Genomic DNA, 15,021 nt, shown 5'->3' on the forward strand with positions numbered 1-15,021 from the left:
AAGTGAAATATTTTACCAATTCCTTGTCAACAGTGCTTCTTTCTTCGGGCCATCCACTCAAGATTATTTCCTTCAATTTAGAAAGCTCTGTGCATTTTCCAACACTAGTTCTGATTCGAGAAACTGTATCAGAAGACATAGGAATTATCAACTGAATATCAAAGCTGTGAGGTTCATCATCTTGATTGTCATTGTAGCAATCTCTACTCAAGGTGTCAGCCAGATGAAGCTCACAACCCCGCTTGTACACAACTCTTGGTCGATATGGTAAGATTTCCAAACACATTCTTTGGATTCTGGGAGGAGCATCAGACAACGGTTTCTTAAAAATAGCCTCTAAAGGCTTATGATCTTTTGCAAGTCTCTTTCATTGTTACTGTGAATGAGTATATCATCCATTGAACACTCTACATTCTTAATTCCTTTGAGCAAGTCTGACATAATATACTGGAACACTTCAGGGGCCGATACCAAACCAAAGGGCATGCGTAAACAAGAGTAGCGCCCCCAAGGTGTTGAAAAAGTTAGTAGTTTGGATGTTCTCTTCGTAACTTTTATCTGCCAGAATCCTTTTTTACAGTCAAGGATGGTGAATAAAGTAGAACCATTCAATCTAGCTGAGATGTCCTCTAATGTAGCCAATGGGTAATAGTGATCATGTAGGTTGTAAACAACTAAGTTAGTAAAACTATTTAATTAATCTACGTCTTTAGATTGGGCGTACTAGCTGTAACTCCTTTTAATCAGACTTTGCGTACTAGTAAATTTTTGTTTTATTTTTTGTATTTCATTTCTTAAGCTTCATAAACATTTTATTATAATTATTGTTGTTCTCGGTGTCTTTGTAAGAGATTTTTGATCACAGTGGGTTGGGGCTAGATAAGTGCTAAAATTGAGTAATTTTTACTAATCCTTCAACATCAAAGACTACCACATATATAAAATATTTGATATGTTAAAAGTTTGTTAATTAAATTGGTCTTTTTCGTATGAAGGATTTTTTAAACTATATCGATCAATATAATTCAAAATTGTAAACCTGTCATTTGTTAACCTTAAAGATTCAGTGATTAGTTTTTGGATCATCATAAATATTTACACACTGTTGAGCTAATACGTCCCAAACATCACGGTTTAAGTTTCACGTGATTCACATTGTAAAAATGTACAACACACAGACTACAAGTAATTAAAAAATTTTTATTCTCACCATGTTACATTTCATTTTATTCCATCATATACATATGTTCAAAATAGTTGTAATTGAAATATGAACAGTTTCTTTATATTCAAATGTCTTATGACGTACTTAAACTATTTAAGCCATGTACTGAATTAATTAATTTATAGTGTAAGGATTGTGAAGCAGGTTTGACTGGACATTAGTGTTCAGTTAAATCAAGTGCACTGTTAACACTGAACTAGATAGATAGCTAGGGATTGTTAATATACTTTATCTGTAGTATTCCGAGTGACCACTTCAGTACTTTGAATAGAGAAAGTGAAGACATTTTACGTATTTGCACCAGGAACGCCATAACTTTTCCTCCATCATATTTAACTATAGCATTCGACCGTTTTTATGATAAAGCTTGGAAATATGCAATTTCTGTATATTTACAGGTCAAAATTAAGAAGATAAAACTATGCATAAAAGGTAACAACGACCATTTTAATAGATTATTGTATCTTATTTGTTTTATTTGCATTATGAAATTTAAGATTTATCTCTCACGAAAATATGAAATTTAGGAAAGGTGGTGTAATAAAACAATGATAAAAAGCACAAGAAAATAGTATATTAAATACGTAATTATAAACTCTGATAAATGTTATTTAGTTTTCTTGACAAAGCTTAATCAACGATAAACAACTTAGTTAATTAGATCAAAACAAGTTAGCTTTTTACCAATCTTGGTTGAAACGTGGAGGGATCTAAATATTTAGTCGACACTAAGGATTATGTTTATTGAATAATTGACACCTATCCAATTAAAGAAATTCTAAATTTTATGTAGTTATTTCAGCCAAGATTGGTTGAACCTCTACTGTTAGCACATATACGAGTACAATGTTTGGTAGACAATATATTCCAAAATATGGTTAGATATGTGATCTATGGCACAGATGAATATTAAAAATAGTTCTTCACAAAGTCCAATCACTGCTTGATCATGATTTCAAGCAACAATTCAACAGAACAAACAACATTGCGATTCCCGAGTAGTTCACCCGTAGAAGCACTGCACCACTGGTGTCATCTGCTGCAAACAGAGATAATTGTGAACAATAACTTCGAGTTAAAATACAAATCATTTGATGCATCAGATAGATAGCTGTTGATAGGAATTGAATTTGCTAGTGAGTTTGACCTGTCAATTAGTGTTGGTCCCATAAGAAATAGTCTTTGTTTGTTATTTATTAATTTCTTTTCATTATGTTTATTTTGTAAATATATATATATATTATTTGTAATTATCTTAAATAATCGTTTTAATTTAAGAAACACTGGGATTTTCATCTGTATAACCATTGGATTCTAAATTACAGTATCCTGTTTGGAAAGAACAGGTTAAGAATACAATTTTTTTAATGTTTACTTTAAAATATTTCAATATGTCATTACTCGTATTTCCACGAATCTTAAGTTCAATAAATAATTTTTCTGTGTTATAAAAAATGTTTTCATAAAACCTAGAAGATTCACTTGCACGTATTAAATATGTTTACTTACCTATCCACGCAAGAGCTCTTCCTGAAACAATACATCAATAAGATTAAAGGCATTACTTATAATAAAATTGCAAGTGTATTATTGGCCAAGCATTTTCTTACCTAGAGAACCATTAACATTAAGGTTAGGAGTTTAGGTGGACTTTAGGTGGAGGAGTTTAAAAAAGCGTTTACGCACACATTGAGAGGAGCAATGTCCTCTCAGTAGGGCCGGACTCCTTTAGGCGTAATGTCCACGGACTGCTGAGTAAAAGACCCTCATGCCCTAGGACACTAGCCTGGAAATGTTTAGCACATTACAGCGGGATAGGCCTTTTCAACTATTACTAGAACTTCCCATTTTTGTTTTCTTCCTAAGGTTGAGGCCGATCGAGATCAACCTTATTAGCTTGAAAATGGTAAAGATTTCTCTCGAGTGAGGCAATTGCTCACTTTGCTCACTATAGCTCGGCCGCTTAGAAAACGACCTGCGCGCTAATGCTAAACCAATGCTGGAGGAGGTCGTTTTCTAAGCGGCCGAGCTATAGTTGCACATATAAGTAATTTATCAATGAGGAATGCTCTCAATAAACACATTTTAAAACATAATTTATAACGGTAAAAATATCTGTTTGTAATTCTTGAATGTGCATTTTTGCAAAATATAATATGCGTATCCTATATTCACGTACAAAAAGGTTATCCAGGGTGATATTCTTTTAAAAGTATGTTGCCTCAAAAATAACCAAATATATCAGTAGCGTAATATTGTAAAAACATATATTTTATACTTGGAGCGTTATAGGTTTTCATCAATTTAATTTTTTTTATATACTGATATTATGTATTTATATAAAACATTTACACCAACACATATAAATCACCATTATATATTTTCAATGTAAACGTTCCTTTCTTTTCACTTAGATCATGTTTTGCTTGTCCCATATACCGACCTGGGTAGTAGTGCATCAGCTTCCTCCGCATGTAGGAGGTCTCGGGAATGCTGAGCTCACAGTCGACAATGACTGGTGAGTTGAGCTCCTCGTCGTGGAGAAACCCTGTAATGGTGACGTCATAAACTCCATCATGTGACACCGACTCTAGGCTTGCTGACGTCATCAAGGTCCTGGAACATAGGTATGGTAGAAAGTGAACAATCACTTCTTGGATAATGCTACGACATAATTTTTGAAACATTAAAATATAGATTAGCAGAATCAGTTTCATGCTACACCTTATACCCTACTACTGCGGTATACTTAATAAAGAACTAACTAACTTAATAAAGAGAAACTATAGAGGTTCTAAAAACACATGTCAGAATTATATACGTTAATCTTAAATATGTTAAAGAAATGTATTGTGTTACACAAAGTATACAGAGGCAAGAAAATTGTAAATGAGCTCATAGGTTATATTTAGAAAGTGTTTTATTAATTTTTAAACTACTGATCAGGGTATTATGGTCCTGATTTAAACTTTTTTTTGCAGGTTTCCTTAATTTTTAGTTTGTAAGTGTTTGAACAACATTTTGATGAAAGGTGTGCAAACAAAGATTATAAAATAACGAAAATGTTTTCTACGTAATTGTAGACTAAGTAAAATAACCAAAAAGTAAAAGAATGGAGCCTTAACCCTTTAGAATAAACCATTACACTACTGTTTATTTTCATTTTTTCCATCAACCAAATATATTAAAATTTGCCAACTAAAAACAGCAAAAAAGTGTAGACTTGAGAAAGTAGATATGCATTTTACAAGGAACTGCAAGCAAAAAATAAATGCATTCCATATTTGTTTATAAAATAGTTCGTTGTAAGTTATGGATGAACTTTCGTTGATTGGCTTCAACCTAGTACAATGATAACAAAATGTAACTCCTATAATTTTCACAATGTCCTTGTTTAACAAAACAAACTAAGCGTGAAATGGAGGCAAGGTCAAACCGTATTGTCAGTCGTTTGGTTTCTTTTAACCACAACCAATCTTCTTTCAGGAAATGAATAAACCATTTTCCTGAGAACTCAATCCCATACATTGGTAATGGACACTTTAAACCAACAGACAAACAATTTAGACGCCGCAAACAATTGGCATTGCCAGTTGACATCTTAAGCCGCTATTTTTTGTAATCATCGGTAGTTACATAGTAGGTGTACTATCATGCTACGTCCTCGAAAACTCTTTCAAAGTTTGTCATCATGATATGATTAAACATGAACAAGCCATAGTAAGGAGCTTCACTAAAGAATTTTAAATATTAATCCAAACCCGTAGTAACAAAATGTTATGGCCAAATATTTCTTACATTTTCTTGATGTCGTTGCCTTTGTAAAGGACCATCTTGGGCTCTGGGAAGACTCCGAGGGCTCTGCAGGAAACGTTCACTCCTTGGAGGTCTGTCTTGGTCTGGAAAACTTCTATCTTCCTTTCCGGCGCTAAAAGGCAGTTATACAATTAGCAGTCATGATTAGTATTAGCTTAAAGTATTTTAAAGTTAATGGAACCTCAGAGTAAATGTATAATTCATTATTAATGGAGCAGTATCACATTGTTTGATAAGGGTAAAAATATACTGTACTGTATCTTAAAATAAATTATAGTTTAATTAGAGCCAAAACAATACACATTGAAGGGTGAGTTTTTTCACGCAAAACATGAAAAGCTTATTAACTCCTCTAGGATGGTATACCTTTTGCTAAACGAATGTAAAATAAAGGCTTGCTCAATCTAGGTTGAGGTCTTTTTGGTGCTTTTCAATACATCCAATTAAGCTGTGTATAAAAATAATAATATTGTGGACTCTGAAATAGATCTGAAAATTTACTGGATTAGAATAATCTAAGAAAAGCGAAATTCTCCCACCTAGATTTTTCAGTTAAGAAAAATAGTAAAATAAAATAAAAACCTAATGTATTTTTTACTATCTTGTACGACTATTTCTAAACAAATCCAATAATTCAAGTGCTAAGTAAAAAGGGTACGAATAAATTGGATTACGAGTAAGTGATAGGGTATAATTTGATGAAGGCAAATTTAGTTAAAACTAGTTGTGCAACTGAGTTGTGATCTGTCATCAGAAGAGTGGTTGGTAATCAGCCCAACTGCTGTCAGCTGACACTCTGCCACTCCGACTGATGGCGGGTCTTATTGGCTTTCACCTAGATCAATATCTGCCTTCGAAATTTCTCGAATTTTTCGAAACCAATTTTTCGAATTCTATGACAGAAAAAAAACCATCTACTGTAGTATGGTACATGGTTGTTTAACGATTATTAAAAAAAAATTTATTTAATATTTTGCTGATATTCAACTTATGATTTTTAGTATATTATCACATGGAAATGATGAGTATAGCAGTTATTGTAAAGAAAATCCTCTATAGACCATTCTGGAAGCATTGAAATGTTTCATAAACTTAAGCAACTTCATTTTACTAAGCCCTAGGTAATACAGTCACTTAATTCAGCAAGTATAGCATACGAGAAGACAGTGAATTTTATATTATTGAACAACTCTAAATTATGTACAAAAATGTTACATTTGCCAAAAATCGTAATCTAAATTTTTAAATACTAATGCTTATAATTATCAATGAATCAGTGAAAAGCACAAAAAATAAACATCTCAACCTCATTTGTTTGCCCTCGTGATAGAATGTTAAAAATATTTCTATAAAATATCAAATTTAGTTTTTGTATAAATTATTTTATCCATTAAGCGATTCTTTTTTGCACTGTCAAGACAATTTGTCCCTGAATGAAAGTAAAGAGTTTGCCAATCACTTTAATTTAAATTGTGGCTTTTTTAGTTGTTGCTTTAAATATAGATAATATCGTAAATTTTAATTAAATTGAAAAAATTCAAATTCAAATTCAAATTTAATTTAAAAAATTAAAATTAAAAAAGGCTATTCTAATGGTTTTTTTACTATAATATGTAACGCAGAAATGGAGTCCTTCACAATGTATGATAATTTTGAGTGCCTAAAAAGAAGGGTTGATTTGCATTTGCATATTTTAACAAGGGACGCACACATTGACCTTTCATTAACATTGTGGTTTGGCTATCTCAGTCGAAATATGTGCTGTACTTAAAACATGCAAAACAGCAAACTCTTGCTTTCATGAATCTTAATGCTCTATTCTTACTTAGATGAGACAATATATATGATGGAAAACATTGTACACTGAAAACGTGAAATGGATGCTTTTAAAGTTGAAAGGGAAGGTGAATGCTTTTTAGCATTTAATTGGCCCCCTGGGTGGTTTGAAACACAGTGTACATACAAATATTCTGTCACTGCTCTGACACGTCCTAACAGGATAGTATCTGGGTTTTGGCTTTTATCACCTCATTATTATATCTTTCGAGGGCCAGATAGAGTTCTAAGCACCAGACGACTACGTTGAGGTTGCGTAATATTTGTATCAAAGGTATTGTGTTTTTTTGATAAGATGAGATTTTATAAGACGCCTACACATTTTAAAGCACAGCTTTAAGGCAATTTAAGTAAATAATGAATTTTGAATGAATGAGATGACAGTTTTAATATGACCTAGATCATTTTGGCTCCCAGCCCAAAGCCATTTATTTAAATACCATTGATCAAGGGTGGTTATTTAAGTTTTTAATAATTAAAGTTACTCTGGCATTTCTCAATATTGAGCCGAGAACCCTTTTTGATTAGTCTAAATGTATTTATAAAGATGCTTACCGTATACAAGCATGCGTTTGATCATGAAGTCCTCCTCGTGGAAGGTGGACACCGCACACTTGTACTCGCCGGACAGGTCCGTGGTAGGCTGAAGGATGTAGAGGGCGCGGTGGGCCGTGCCGTTGTGTTGTGAGGCTCGGTGCTCCAGGTTGAGGCGGCCCTTGAGGACACCGAGGTCCTGCAGGACGAATAGATAGGAGAAAGATCACATCATGTACATCCTGAATGGCCGGTACCGTAGAACAACAATAACCAATTAATGAAAGCTAGAACAGTTGTGTCATCTTTGACGGTGACTACCCCAAGCCATAATTCAAAGAATTTTGTTCAATACATTTTCTTGAGGAAACTCAAGTCCTTACGTTTGTATTCCATTAACTGGAACACAAGAGGGTACCAGTATATGAAAATATAACATAGCTTGTCTTCCAGGGAAAAAATCCACAACAAAACAATCTTCTATCCATAGTGACATTCTTATTCTTTAAACTCTATGTCATGCATCTCGCTCATCAAAAAAATTCTTGAAATATATAGTTTTAATTTTTTTCAATTATTTCTAGATCCAACGATTATTTCTAAGTGAAATAAATACTGCCTTGAGGTGGCAGAAGACAGAGGTTCCTGGTAGCACATGATTGGAGAGAACAAATAAGGCCTAGTTTTTCAATGGCCACAGGAGTGCGAGTAAGTAAGGATTTCTAGAGACAAAAATTTCCAGTGTTTACATTTTACTTTACACGATCAGTAATTACATTCACGTTGTTACAGCATAACTCCCTCGGACTTGGTTGATTACTGAATATTTTGTAAACTATGGACGAATATGGTTTTAAGTAAGTTTCACTGCCTGAAATGTGTTATAGTTGAACCCACACATTAAAAAAAATTCTATCAGATTTTCACCCCTTTAGCATCTTAATAAACATCCAGTGGCTGAGTGATAAATATTGTACAACAACCACAATCACGTGCACGCCTGTTATCAATCCGTGTTGTGAAAACTATTATTCTATGGTACCTGGGGCTTGTTGCCAGGGATCCACTGGTATACAGGCGCGGTGAAAACTATTATTCTATGGTACCTGGGGCTTGTTGCCAGGGATCCACTGGTACACAGGTGCCGGACTGTTGTTATAGAACCACTTGACGACCAGCCCTGACGTAGGTTGTAACTCCTCAGGTCGTAGAGAGTACTCACAGTCCAACAACACGTGGTCGCTGCCATTCTGAACCTCGTGAGGAACAAACAGGCCTGTGATCTGAACACCTTCAATCTCTGCAAACATAGGTTGTATATGATCAATAAGCAAATATTTAAAAAGTTTCAGCGTTTAAGGCTCATGTTTGCAAGCCACAAAAAAGGAGTTTCAGTAAGTATTAAAAAGTATTTAAAATTTTTTTTAAATTTGTTTCTGCGACGGTTGATCAAATTCTTTGATTTCATTGTGTATTGAAGAGAAAGTTTTGTATACTGTGTATCGATCATTTATCATTCCCTGAATAGCAAAAACTTTACTGCTGTGTTCAGTGAGACCGAAGATATATAAAATTTTTAAGTCTTGAGATCCCCATCAATAATAGAAAATATAGTAGTGAAGTTCGTTCGTAAGTGAGACTGTTTGATCTCAAAAAGTATTTATGTGAATAAATACGTAATTAATTTGTAGTAAACGTCTTCCGACACTCTTTTTATATTTAAACGTATACTTTGAACATTATAATAGTTATATATAAATACACTTACAATGGCAATTTATTTTGACAAGTCCTACCAGTCATTACTAGGACCAATTTTGAAACCATTTATAATGCACGGATCAAAGAGAAAAAACTATGAGTGAGACAGATTAAATACCACATAAAACTATTTGAAGATAGTCACTGAGTTGTAGAAATATAGTAAAGTCTTTGAGCATTGCAGACTTAACGAAAATAACACAACAAACATAATAACAAACGTGCGAAAATAACACACGAGTAAAACGTGTTTATAAAGAACAGAGTTCTAAAATAAGTATAAGATGAATGAATAGAAGTAAAAGTTAAATTACGTGGTAATGGTATACATCTTTTCCATGAACATCCTAAAGCCAGTTGTTTTCATAATGATACGTCATGCTATTCATTCACTTTTTTACTCTTAAAAAATAATTTCCTATTTGAAATATTTACATATTTTATACACACTTACATATGTGAAAAGCATTTAATGTGAAAACGTATTTTTAATTGCTGTTAAATTTACAATCATAAATAAAAATAATTAATCTCAGGCTAATTAAATAGTTGTAACATTCTTATAAATTTATGTTTGAGTTGTAATATGTTTCTCTAACATTGTTCAGAGAACGTCTCTAAAGCGATGCAAACTACTGGGTAGAAATCTGATAGTCTGGCCCCCTAAGGTGCTATAGAACAATCTTATCAAGTTTAACATGCATATTATCTTACATGTCACAAAGTAACCTTATCTGCCTTGAGACAACTTTTGTTGGACAGAATTGTTACTCATGTATCATTAGAAGGTAGATTAGTGCTAAATCTATCATTAAATGCTATTAAAAAATTATGAGAAATCTTAAAATGGAGACTCATTGACAGGTATGACGATTATGAACAAAATTTACTTATAGAAATAGTTTTAAAAAGTTAAACAATAAATTTAAACAATTTACAATTAAACAATTCGCTACTGACCACAATATATGCAGAGTGCTATGACAATTGCTAGGTGCAGTAGCAAATTGGCACACATGGTCTCGAAGCATCACTGGCCAATGAAGGGTCGACGTAGTTGTGACGTAGATGGCTGCCTCACAGCATGCTGAAGACGCGTACTCGTGACGTCACGACGTTGCTTTGAGTTGTTCTTCTCTTGTAACCATACCCTGTGAACCAAGAATCAGTATATTGTTGTGGAAAACAAAGAAATCTATTTATAGGAATAGAGAAATTGAATAGGTTAAGTGTGGAAACTGAGCCTAGCTATTTTAAAAAGAGAGACGACTTTTTTCCAGTTATATAGTAGGCCATTTAGTAATTTGTGATAGAGAAATATTTTTATAGAACAGTTTTTCTGTATTATTTCGTAAACGTACTTTTTCATAAAGATTGAAGCTAACAAGTAAACAGTTCAAATATCTACCACAATAAAGAATAATATGAAATTGAAGGAACATTAAGTTACAATAACAAACTTATAAAAAACCAAATGTCAAAGAACTTGATGTTCCTTTAATTTCATATTATTCTTTAAGTTTTTTCTGCAACTTGTGATATAGAAAATCAGGGAGATTATAATAATAGATTTATAAGTTCATTATTTCAATTAAATAAAAAATAAAAACATTTATTGACGTAATTGAAATATATTTTACATAGTATAGTAAGGGATGAATAATACTAATAAGTGATGCCTTACCAATCACCATTTCACTAGACAATCGAACCTAAACCTGGTAATGTGTAAATGTAGGCAAACCTTTCTATATCGAAACAAAATAATCAAACTTAAAAATGTATACATAAACTGTATTATGTGAAAAAATTACTATCGTCAGTTATAGAATTTTACAATTTTAAAACCTTTATTTACATACTAACTTTAATTACAAATAAAAAAGAAACGTGAATGTCATACCATTTACTTTTCATTGATAACAATCCTAAATCAATTGGTCAAACTGATGTACTGGTTTTCTATTAACACAGTTAATGGAAAATTATCAATTCGTTGACTTAGTAATTTATCTGGCACAATATCAGAATAATCTGCAGTTTAACGATTCTCTGGCGTTTGCTGTTTTAGCAATGTTTCATTCCCTTTATAATTGGAAAATAACATTCACGCACGGACTGTGCCCTCCGATTTGTTGTTTCGTAAATACGTATTTGATCTCCAGTTATTGATGAAATGTTGGGTTTTATGGTGAATGGACCATATATCTGCTATCAATTTGCCAATTTGAATCAATAGCTGTTTAGTTCCATCAATTATGACTATGAGTTGTTTTGCTAATAACATTTCATATCAGAAAACTACTATCCTTGTTTATCATGTGGATATACATATGTTAATCATGTATGTTATATATTGAACATATGGAAATTTCTCAATTTCAAGTCAATCAACACTGAGTGAGATCATTAATGTTTTTATTGATTATTAGAAATAGTCCTTTGCTATTATGTGGTTATAGAAGGTATGGTGGATACCCCCTCGATATTTCAAAGGGTTTTTTTTAAAAAGATTCAATATTGCAAACCTATTTATTTCCTAAAAGTGCAATTTTTACAGTATAAAATTTTTGAAAGAAAGTCAGAGAAAACTAAACGGCTGTATCTCAACCCAATATGATCAATTTGATATGACCAATATAAATATTATGGTGATCATTTTACTTTTTCACCAGCCTCAGAGAGAACTCAGGTAAATGTATTTTCGATGCATATTCAAATGACCACTATGTCATATTGTGTTGAGGAGATAGATACCTCTGGTTTGCACTGATACTCTTCTTTTGTAAAGAGTTTTAAAATAAAGTGTCTCTTGATTTGGTTTTAGATTTAAGCTTTTTCTGTGGCCAATTAAATATCTCCCATTAGTCAAGTTCTGTGGAAATTATTATTTAAACCAAATCGTGCACTTTTATACTATAATAAAGTGATATTATGCACTATTATATCAGTGGTAATATGCATGGTTTAGTTTCCCTGGTTAACTTCAATTATACTATTCATTCTATTCAGTTTAAGCTCTTTTAGTACATTTCTTCAAGTTTAGAAAGATTTATTACCTTATAATTGAGCTTAATTATAAACCACTATAACCCTCCATTTAAGATATTAGATCACATTTAAAATTAACACTAGAGTGTTTAAAGTAATTCCTAGTGTGGATCAACTACTATGTAAGAAATGCAATATAGTAAAGATTATTTAAAATGTGGAACCTAAGGAATAGTAAGGGTGAAGAACTGTCTCTGTTCAGGAATATATCTTTACAAAAAGTCATTCGATGATTAAAGTTTTCAGTTGTACTAAACTGTAAACATTGTTTGATAAAAGAGTAAAAACTAACCAGCGGAACACTTCCTCCTCTCAAACAAGTGTGTTTTAGAGAGAACATTCCTCAAGAGACGGTAGTAAGTATTTGTTTGTCCCTCTCTAGAGATTGCAGTTTGTCTAATTAATTAAGGTTATTATCTTAACTTCTCCTGTTTACCAAGAACTCTCTCTTCTGTGTAATTACATTATTAAAGATTAGTTCTGGGAATTCACTGAACCTCAACCTTTTGTAAATTTATATTGCAGTTTATTTTTGTAGTTTAACAAAGTGTAACATTACTGAATACATTACGGAATACCTTTGAGATAAAGTTGATTATTTGTAGTTGGCAAATAGTTAACAAACGGTAAACATTAATAATATAATCAATGCATAAACGTAGAATTTATAACTATTTATTTATGTTAACTGAGGATTTATGCCTATGCATACCTATTTACACCTTTGTACACAAATTAATGAGATTATAATACCGTATTGTTAATGTTTGGTCGGATAGCTAACTAATCGTATAGTAGAGGATGCAAAATTCATTTCTCTAAATTGTTACATTTGCTATAGAATATTTTTTAAATTAATCAAACCTTGTTCAAACCCTGAACGGAGGAGGGGATCTTTTGCATTGCCAATCTTGCAATTTTCTTATTATCTCTTTTAGAAATTAATTTTAATGTTGCTGGGCCTCCCCTGATTATTATCTTCCTTGCGTGTTCAATAAACATTTTGTAAGTAATAGCACGTTGTTGTATCTTACCATTTTGCGATTCATCTATTACAATTGTATGGATGGTTTATTAAAATTAAAAGTGTTACGATTTGAAATCACTTAATTTCCAACATTGCTTTGAAAGAGTAATCGAACAAGGGATATATCAATACACATCAAGTGAACATTGAATTGTCTGTGATCTACTGAAATTAATACAAATATAAAATGTGAATAATATCAATGGTGAGAATATAAACAAAGGTATTGAAATGTTTTTGTTTATCAATTGAAAACTGTTTCTTGTAGATCAATATCATTACCTTAATTCTTATAAACAACTTTAACTTTAGATTACGATTGAAAACTACGTAAAACGTTTACATGTACACTCACACTTTATATGCATTTCACGAACATCACTGCTTTTTGAATAGTTTTACTATTGACAGATGCATACAAAAAAAATTTTGTATGATTTCCTTTTTTGCACTGAAAACTAGAGTAATATAAGATCCATCCGGTAAAACGCTTTAGTAATTGTATTCCATTGACGTTCAGTAAATTTAAGGCTGAAGTGCTGTGCGGTGTTTTGTAGCAGATGACATTTGAATGTAAAATAAAATCGAACGGATATGACAAAGAGAGGCCGACATGTGGTCAGTGTGTTGGAATGGTTTATCAGGGAAACCTCTGCCAGCAGGGTGGCGATATCAACATTGCGGGTGAATTACTGCCTCCAAATCGCTTGTGAATGGCTTCTGCTATTTCACAGAGAATACATTGCATCGCCAATACGAAATATGGAGTTTCATAAAATATCTTTCAGGATTAATCACAATAAATGGTATTAAAGACTTTGATTATACAACATTCTCTATATTTATGTTTCGGGTTCGCATTACTTGTTTATTTGTCCGTGTTCAATGAATTAAAACTACTTTATTTTGCTAGGGAATGAATATACACACGTGCCGGAGCACAATATTTAAGTTCATTGGAGTCTCTTGCTGCCTAACCTACGAAAAAAATTCAATAAAAGAGGGTAGACTTGTATATATACATATAACAACTTTTTTTGTTTTTCATATGAACAAATTAGTTCAGGATACTTTAGATTTATGCCTAACACATTTTCAAGCCTTTAACAATACTTTTATGTATGATAGTTATATAACATTGCTTATACATCTTCATATGTTAAGGCAATGTTGAGTTAAGCAACATTTTTATCATGTTAAACCGTAGTGAAAGGTATAACAGTAGCATTAGCGTTTACAGACCTCTGCTAAGAGAATATTGGAATGGTAATTCGTTTAAGTTACACAGCGAAACGGTTAAACTAATTAACCAGCCAGATGTGCACATTATGAAAATCCTTGTCCAGGATGGTTGTACAACGATTCTAGTTGTTCCCTAGTTACAGGTATGCTGAATTTTTTATAATAGGTGTGATATTTTTGATTGCAAATAATAAAACGAACAATACAGAAGCACTGTCGTAGCCATTTATTGCTCAGGGAACAACAGTTAATTTCCTCAGTTGACCTGGTTACTTTTTCACTTGTTTTGTCCATTACAAATACATATTCAATCACTGTTTCAAATAAACCGCTTATCTATTGGTGATTATTGTAATAGTAATTAGTGATTGTCGTAATCGTAACTACAATCGGTTAGTATAAACAGAACAATTATCGGTTCTATGGACGAAACAAATTATCCATTTTCCAATTAGGTTTCTAGGACGTATTATCCGTATTGATTCACGGGCAATTAAGTTTTTATTTTACAAACATTTCATTAGTTACG

The 15,021-nt window shown here is 32.2% G+C and overlaps 1 protein-coding gene and 1 long non-coding RNA gene across 2 annotated transcripts; both read right to left on the minus strand.

The window, feature by feature from the left end:
* Positions 1–1,911: 1,911 nt before the first annotated feature.
* Positions 1,912–3,826, minus strand: LOC129005485 (uncharacterized). Its single transcript, XR_008491830.1, has 3 exons — positions 3,669–3,826; positions 2,735–2,755; positions 1,912–2,264 (listed from the first exon to the last, which is right to left on the minus strand). It is a non-coding gene; the product is annotated as an uncharacterized LOC129005485 (long non-coding RNA).
* Positions 3,827–5,019: 1,193 nt separating this feature from the next.
* On the minus strand, positions 5,020–10,247 carry LOC129005524 (uncharacterized). Its single transcript, XM_054434435.1, has 4 exons — positions 10,133–10,247; positions 8,518–8,711; positions 7,433–7,610; positions 5,020–5,153 (listed from the first exon to the last, which is right to left on the minus strand). Exons 1-4 carry the CDS (start codon positions 10,188–10,190, stop codon positions 5,020–5,022), a joined length of 564 nt encoding a protein of 187 aa, XP_054290410.1. The 5' UTR covers positions 10,191–10,247.
* Between the last annotated feature and the right edge of the window lie 4,774 nt (positions 10,248–15,021).

The sequence above is a fragment of the Macrosteles quadrilineatus genome, unplaced genomic scaffold (assembly GCF_028750875.1).
Source record: "Macrosteles quadrilineatus isolate MER2022 unplaced genomic scaffold, UCM_ALF_1.0 Scaffold_22__1_contigs__length_1958994, whole genome shotgun sequence".
Taxonomy (NCBI): Eukaryota; Metazoa; Arthropoda; class Insecta; order Hemiptera; family Cicadellidae; genus Macrosteles; species Macrosteles quadrilineatus.